Raw genomic sequence first — 8,651 nt, forward strand, 5'->3', positions numbered from 1 at the left:
CCTATTATGAATATGTTAACCTGTGATAAAAGGGCACTCCCTACATTTGGATAGATTTGATTTTGGACTAAAAACCAAATCGATATGATGGGATTTTATGACACCGAAAACTTCTATTTATTATTGAACTTTGGTTTGGTTTAGTATAAGAGGTGTTTCGGTAAAAACAAATTATAATTTAAGTAATTTTATAATATACTAAGGAAGTGTTTGGATAATTAAAACCATAGTTTTAAAAATGTTTTTATGGTGTACAAAATAAATATGTAAAAAAAATTGCCTCATTTTATGAAAAAAATGATTTTAAAAAGCACTTTTGGATGCTTCCAAACACCCACCCCAAGTAAGTATCTAAAAAGAATTTTACCCCTATTTACATGAAAGCACTTTTTACAGGTGTTTTTTTAGAACTTCCAAACACTCCTTTAATGTCAGTTTGATTCTATTCATTTTTCATGAATTTATTTTTTTATATCATTTTTATTAAATATATTATAAATAATTTGGTCAATGCTTCACCCGACTATAAGGTAAAAAATATTAACCTCAAGGACATGTAAGCGGGATAAATTATCGCAAGCAACGTACGCTTCATTTTAATAAATCAAACCAAGTGAAACCTTCAACCAAATTAATTATATTGATTTTGACATGTAAGAATCCAATCTTGGCTTTATTTGGTTCTCATAAATTCTAGTCATGTCTAGAAGACCTAATACTTGGAAGATTTTCTATGGATTTAAAGTCAACACCGAATAATACGCAGTAGCAATTCAAAGGAAATAGAACTCTTGCAGTCCATGCAATAAATGATAGAACTCAAGAAGTCAAAAGTCGCCATATCCTCAATAAAGGTCAGGAACAAACCAGAACAGGATTAAAAAAAAAAATTTACGTGTTTGATGGCACCAAATACAAGTAATAATGCTCATAGCTGACCAAGGTAAAAATCAGTCGAGACTATATCAAAGATATTGAAGAAAACCCAACAATGAGACAGCAAGACGGATCAATGGAGTCAGACCAACAAAGAATAGGTTGCAAGAAGAAAATAACAAGGGCACCATATTATGAACCAAGTTCCCAAAAAAAAAAAAAGTACATTCTTTGCTACAGCATTCATCAGCAGTTCAGAAAAGCTTGTCATGCCAACCTGTCGTCTGGTTGTAGTTGTGCACCCAAAAAGCCACTTCAATTAAGAGGGTGGGTTTCCTACACAGGTAAGCATTCATGCAACCAATCCCATGCCTTTGTATGATAATAGTAAAAGGAACATGGGAATCCAACTTCATAAGCCTAAAACTTGTTCCAACTTCATAAGCCTAAAACTTGTACATATTAACCACTACAGTGCTCTAGAAACCAGAGTAAAAAAATTAATCTCCCCTGTCAAGAGAAAAATAAAAGACAAGAGAAACAAATCAAGCCAACTCTATGATACAGATGGGCCTGGCTGCAAAATATCACAATGCTCCACGGAATTCTGTCAATATAACAAAATAAGAGGCTAAAATTTCCATAATAGATGCAACTAATGCTTCCACCACATCAGACTGCTACAGAAGTACCTAATACGAGATCCTCCCTATGGCAGTTACTGCCACATTTTAATTCAAAATCATGCTCCTTATTTGAATGTCCGAGTACATTATTAATTCAAAACTGACTCTGAGTGCGCATGACCACTGCTAGCCCCAGAATTGTTATTAAATCCGGCAACGGGCACAGAACGTTGAGCAAACTCGAGTAATTGCTTTTTCTGGTGCTCGTTGGTGTGAGGTAGACTGGCACGTAAGAGCTCAACAGGCATTTCCTTACTAACGGCTCTGGTAGCATCTGACCCAATCGCAGCCATATTTGGTGTCCCTTGCATCAGCAATGATTGCACAATACTATCATATTTGTTCATGCAATACTTCGTAAGAAGAGAAAAGAAATCATCAAATGAAGCCTGCCAAAGCAACCGATTTGACATACTACAGTTGCTGGCAGCATGGCGATCAGTTAAAATTTCAGTGGCCCTCTCAAGCAAAGACACTAAAACTACAGAAGCCCCATCACCAGCAGGGCTTCCCAAGGGACGTAGAGGGGGCTGCTCCGAGGAGCAAACTACTGCTGCAAGACAAGCACTAAGTGCTCCAAGATCCATTCCACGGACACACATTGAAACAACCCCAGCAAGGTTACTTACAGCTTCTGCTGCCGCTGGGTCAGTTGGATAACGACCAAATAAAAACCTTAAATGACGAAAGATAGCCATGCAGACCATTCGCATAAGCTCACCACCTGAAAAAAGACATTTAAGGTACCTAGCAAGAAGCTTCCATCCCTTGGGTAGAGATGCTATCCTCAGGAAAACAAAATCATCTTTTGCAGCAAGACCAACAGTATGCCCATTCTTTCCCAGCGGGTCAACTAAATGAAGTGAGGCAGCAAGTCCTTCCAACAGATCCTTTCGACGCTGCTTCAACTGAATTCCACCATCTTGGAGCTGATTAAACTGTAGGAAACGATCAATATCATCTACATCAAGAAGAAGACATAATCCATCCTCAATGGTAACCCTAGCTGCAAGCATTGGCTCCTGCTCAAGGGGTTTCTCCGGAATGTTTTGCTCAGTGCTACTAGCAGAAGAATTTGGAGGATCAACTTCCAAAAGAGGACGGGGCCTGCGAATTGATGAAAATGGAACTCTCCCTAGGGCATCAACCTGAAGAAAAGCATGAGGCTCAGTATTAGCACGGGCTCGTGGAGGGAGTTCCCTGATTTGATTTGGACAGAAGTGGTGCTTCAATTTAGCATTAGAGGACTTTTTTGCAAGACAAGCCTGGTGATAATAATCATCTACATAGGGGTCATTACTATGTGTTGCCGCAAGCTGCATCCTAAGAATATTTTCAATCTCATCTGTTGTCATATACTTGGACCTAAATTGTGGCCATCCGCTTTCACTCCTCTGGAAACCCATATCAAAATTTTGTGGAGGAAACCGAAAGTTCTGTCTAATTTTCGGAGCTAGCTTTGGTCTTTGATCTCTCATGTCGATCAGCCCAAGCATCTGTTCATACTTGCCAATCATGGGCGCACCAGGAGAAGTATTGGAATTATAAGAATGGGGTGGGAAACCTGATAAAAAGCCCGGAGAATGTTGAAGAGGAGGATGCATTCTCTGCTGTGGTTGCTGCAACTGAGTCACCAGATGTGGAGGAATTGATCCATTATGAAGGGGCAACTGTTGAGGCAATAAATTGTTCCGAACGTTGGGAGGATCTCCAGGATATAATCCAACTTGGTTGACCCATTGGTTGGACATTCGATTATTAACAGGAGAACCACTCGTAATCTGATGCATATTCCCACCAAAAGGGGATCCAGCTAAGCCAGTCAATGGAATCTGAGAATTGGAGAAATGAGAATGATTGGACGAAGACAATGGCATCTGAGATCCACCAACGTGATAGGGCATATTCAGGTGGCCTGCACTCTGATTTGGAGAATCCTGCTGGATCCTGCCACCAGAATGAGGATAAGAAGATTTTGGAACCAAAATTGGTTCACTAGAAAAATGCTGATGTTGTTGTTGCAGCTGCTGTTGTTGCTCGGGATATGAAGATGTTCTGTATATTGACTTTGACTCTTGTAACTGAACCAACGAATGTGGTTGTGATGACCATCTTTTCCCATCCTGAGCACCTTCGCTTTCATAATCATGCTGATCAAACCAATTAGACACATCGCCCCTTTGTGCCCATTCAGCAGCAGAGGAATCTAAATAAAACAATCCAAGAGTAATAATAAAGAATTCAGTCGAGAAATGCAGACAGCAGAAGGATCAGTACGCATTCCCAAAACAAAGAAGAAACATACATCTCATTCAAGCCCCAAAAGCGTGGCATAACCAAATAGAACATACTTACTTTAATGGAGTAGAATATTCAAATGCAGCAATATGAGCATTTCTCCCACACACATAGTAGCAGCAACACTATTTTGAGCTTATACAATCAGAGAACAAAAACTCACATGCAGCTTAAACCCCATAAAATAATTATTTTTTTGAAAAAAAGAAACTCGCACAACAGAAGGGAAGTGATGCATATTGAAGGAAGACACTGATACGTAGTCGGAGGTCAGTGCCCCAGCACTAATAACACGCATAATGAAGACAGAACCCAATAATGAAGATAACAATATTTCATAAATAGAGGATAACAATATTCACACTAGATGACAACAGTGGACATCTATTCCTTATAGATTTGATAGGGTAAAAAGAGAAGTTTGCGTATGTTTGAAATGATATTCATTTAATAGTTTTACTCACTTTCTCTTGATACTTGTTCACCCATAAGTCCCATGCTTCTTGTTCCACTAGCAACCGTGTTCAACTGAAATGAGACAACAATCTTACAATTGAATGCCACCCACCGCATAAAAGAAAGTGTACAGCAAGTCAAAACAAGCCAAACTTCATCATCTACATTATAACAAACAACTAAACCACAAGCATTAATGGAAACCATGCAGCAGCTTCAAAAAAATCTAAGTATTTGATGACAAGGATGCATGATTAATTAGCATATATATTTTCCCTTCTGAGAATTGTTCTAAGCCGTCATTTTCTTCCTGTTTCTTTTCTCCCTTTTTCAGTGGATAAAAGGCTTCTTGAAGAAAAATACATAACCAGACAAGCAGCAACTGGAGGAGACTGGCAACCAGATGGATAAAATGTAGACGAATAAATTCTATGGTATTCCTTCAGCAATTAACATATTGTTCACTAGCTCAAGACAGTTATCTTGAAATCCTATTCTTCATTAATCATTTTACAGAAGCATAAGGCCCCATATCTCCAGCTCAAAAATATCTTCCAGTGACTGATGTTTGAAATCAAGGCGTATGAGACCACGTATCACAAGTTGAAGGCTGCTTCTCATAATTTTCTCCCACATCATCCAGGAATGCGGCATTGTAAAAGATATTCTATGTCCAGGCCATTATCTCCAACATGAGGGAGAAAACAAAAATAAAACACTGCTAGAACTACAACTCAGAGACTCTTGGCAAGGAAATTTACAATTTGAGAACTCAACCTAAATTGTGGTTAATGACTCAAACCACATGCTTAACTGATTGCTCCTTTGCTCAACTTTCTCAAATCGAATGTCTTTGCCAAGACTTCTAAAATTATAAGCTTCCCTCAATACTCCCAGTTTTCAACCAGAGGTCTGATTTTTTAAAATATGATACTGGCCATAAAATAGTTTTCCACTTCTACAAGAAGACATCATTTCTTAGCATTGCTTTATCTGATTCAGTTTCCATGTATAGCCATCTGAAACTCATCTACCTATTCAGCAACAGGAGGAAATAATATTATCACCAATGTCTTAAACATGGACTGAGTTATGAGGCATATTGGTTAGGCATCAAATCACTGTCACATGATACTACACTTTCATGCTCATTAATTTGAAAATGAAATAAAAAATGCGACAATTTACTTTTGAAAAAGGCCTGATATGACAGTGATTGAAAATCTAACCTTTGAAAACGTGGTAGTGAGATCATCAACATCTGAAAGAGATCTCATTTCTTCAGCCTGCATCATGAAATAAGAGGTACTTGAGAAAAACTAACCTCATAAATCACATTCAAAAATATTTCATTTTAAATGAGAAATAAACATTCACGAGAAAACAAACACTGTCATTTTCCCATCCAAATAAGCAAGATTCCTTTTCAATTTCAATTTCCAATCCAAATATATTATTCAACCAAATACATGTCAGATAAATAGCTCCTCAACAAAAAATGCAACAGCTAACCTATATTCAATGAACAGCATTAGCAAGGGCAAATGGATGGGGAATTATAGAACCAAAACGTAACAATTACCAAAAGCAACTAAAGTTCATTTTTGTGGAGACAAAATTTATTGATAAAGCGAACAAACTCCACAAGTGAGGTGTAAAAACACAAAGGACCAGAAGCATATGACCCTTGCACAGGAATGAACAAAATGAATAGTTGGAAATTCAAGAATTTTTTTGGGACACCATTCATTTATTAATTAAATGAAAATAGGCAAAAGTTTGTTTTCAGAGGCAAAAAGTGCATACTCAGAGTGAACGTTTCATATTATGTACTAGGGAATAGTCATCTTATGACTTATCACAAGAAAATCACATAAATCCCGAGATTGAATATTTCATATTATAATAATCTACTCTGAAGAGGGAGGCAAATGAGGTAAAGGAGGAACATTAGCAGATTAACAAAAACATGAAGCAAGAATTAATATGATGCATTAAACTCTTACAATAAATGGAACAAATGTAGAACCCTTAACCAAAAAAGAAAATTAAATCATGCGTCAATTTTACACATCCAAACTTTCCCCCCCCCCCCCAAAAAAAAAAAGCCCAAATGTATCAACCACGGTAACTTGAATAGATGGAACCCAGATAAAAATAAATAAACATGTACCTCTTCTCTTCCGAAAAAAATTTCCTCCTCCTCATCAAATTCAACAGGAGGTAAATCACGTTCTTCATCTTCTAATCCCCCCAACTCAACTTCCTCAACAACATCTTTCCCAAAGAAGGCATATTGTGACGCATCAAATACTGCATCTCCTGCATCATACAAGAGTTCAAGACAGTAATCACACTACTATTTTTTTTTTCAGATGATTAGCATATGCACAGCTTCTACATGCACACGAAGCTTCGAAGAGCCAAATTTATATAGAGGTAATAGATAGTAAGATAAATTAGAATATTCTCAGGAAGAGAACTACTACAAAAGCTGGCAAGCCAAAGATGTTCTAGTTGAGCACGAAGAATTTTAATGCTGAGCGTCAATCAATCCTATAGTAATACTCAGAAAAACATTTGGCCGAAAATATAAGTACAAAAATCTCTTTACGCCAGAAATAGCATTTGAAATCCACAGAATTTTCCATGAAGAAGAGTCTCTGGAGTACTCTTTAAACCATAAATTATGTCATAGTCATGCTAGAAGTTCTTTCATGATCATAACAGTGAATAAGCAAGCTGACACAACTCGGGAAACGGGGGGGTCGAGCAACTTAAAGCAGGTTGTCTTTTGCCGAGGTAGCTAATCATAGCAAGCAGTTAAATTGGTCATGAGCATTCATAAAATCGTTCGATTTTAGACACTAAAGTCAATAAAAACAAGCAAACAAAATTCTGTTAAGCAGCAGAAGTCCTGTATCGGACTTAAAATGCTCTACACGTCAAATAATTTGTCACTTCGAAGTTATAACATTGTCCATCAAGCAGCTAACGAGATAGGAAGCATAAATTCACCAATTAAATATATTCTTTTCTTTCGTTTTCTCAAAATTCAAATAGCAGATAGCTTACCAGATCTAACTAAATAGATAAGCAGAAATCAAGTAAAAAAAGCCAATAAAACTGAAGCAAACCTGCAGGTATGTCTCCAAGTTGCTTAAGATTCTGTGGGGTGGGAGCATCTTGAATATCACTCCCAGCACCAAACCCATCCATTTTCACCAATACTATACGGTAAAAGATAAACAATCAATCGCCAAAAAAAAAAAAAACAAAGCCCAGAAACCAGAATCGCAACAGATGAAAAAAATTGACTTCAAAGTCTCAAGGTGAATCGATAAGGCAAGCAAATTATTCAGAAATTCACAAAAGGGTTCTTCTGCTAAGACGGTATCGAAACAGAGTAAAAGATCTCAGAAACAGATTGAGTGGGGAAGTTAAAGGCAGAGATTTGTTCCATTAAAAAATAGAAAAAGGGTTCGGATTTAAAGGAAGAGGCATATAGAGGAGAACCCTAGGAAGGGGATAACGATTGAGATTTGCAAAATATGAGGTAACAAAGGAAGTGGAGAAGAGTTGCGAGAGAGAGAGAGAAGACGAGGAGACTATTATTATTTCGTAAAATAATTTAAAGTTGAGGAAGTTCCCAAACACTCCAGTTACTTCTGAGTTGGTGGATTTGTTGAAGAAGGAGCGACGGAGGCAACCATGTACTCGATAGATGATGTATACTACTACCCATCAAAATTGATATTGAATATTCGATCTATTATCAATTATGAACAATTGGTAGGGTTTCGTGCACACGTATAGGCATAGCAGTTAACTTCAATTGCTTGGGATTAAATAAAATCTATCACTTGTTCTGCTTTCCTGGTTGGAAAAAAATAGGATGGGCAATAAGATTTAAAAAGAAAAAAGAAATATTACAATGGAAAATCAACCACAATAAAATTTTGTTAAACTTGTCAAAATTGTTTTCCAAACATACTAATATTTGTTAAATTTGTTATTGCATAGCAAATTTGTGGTAGCTTTTTCTAGCTATAAAGTTTGTTAGATTATAAGTACACTCTTATAATACTATGTCAGATTCAAAATATAAATCAAACTTTCTTAAAATAATTTTTTTTATAAGATAACATTTACTTTTATCCAAGCATTTAATGAGTTTTTTCTAATTTTATCTCTATATATTCTCTTTCTTTTTTAATTCGTTTATTACATTTTTTTATTTATTCTCTTCATTAATAAGAGTATATTAGGAAAAACAAATATATGTCTTACACATTTATTGTTTTGAATTGATTTTAATTAGTTTCTTAATAAACT

The 8,651-nt window shown here is 36.4% G+C and overlaps 1 protein-coding gene across 1 annotated transcript; it reads right to left on the reverse strand.

The window, feature by feature from the left end:
• Window positions 1-898: 898 nt before the first annotated feature.
• Window positions 899-8,077, reverse strand: LOC114719152 (protein PAT1 homolog). Its single transcript, XM_028904620.1, has 5 exons — window positions 7,454-8,077; window positions 6,490-6,638; window positions 5,546-5,602; window positions 4,325-4,388; window positions 899-3,768 (listed from the first exon to the last, which is right to left on the reverse strand). Exons 1-5 carry the CDS (start codon window positions 7,533-7,535, stop codon window positions 1,652-1,654), a joined length of 2,469 nt encoding a protein of 822 aa, XP_028760453.1. The 5' UTR covers window positions 7,536-8,077; the 3' UTR covers window positions 899-1,651.
• Window positions 8,078-8,651: the final 574 nt, after the last annotated feature.

This window comes from Neltuma alba, unplaced genomic scaffold (assembly GCF_004799145.2).
Source record: "Neltuma alba isolate B1F8T4 unplaced genomic scaffold, ASM479914v2 tig00002178_pilon, whole genome shotgun sequence".
In the NCBI taxonomy this organism is placed as follows: domain Eukaryota; kingdom Viridiplantae; phylum Streptophyta; class Magnoliopsida; order Fabales; family Fabaceae; genus Neltuma; species Neltuma alba.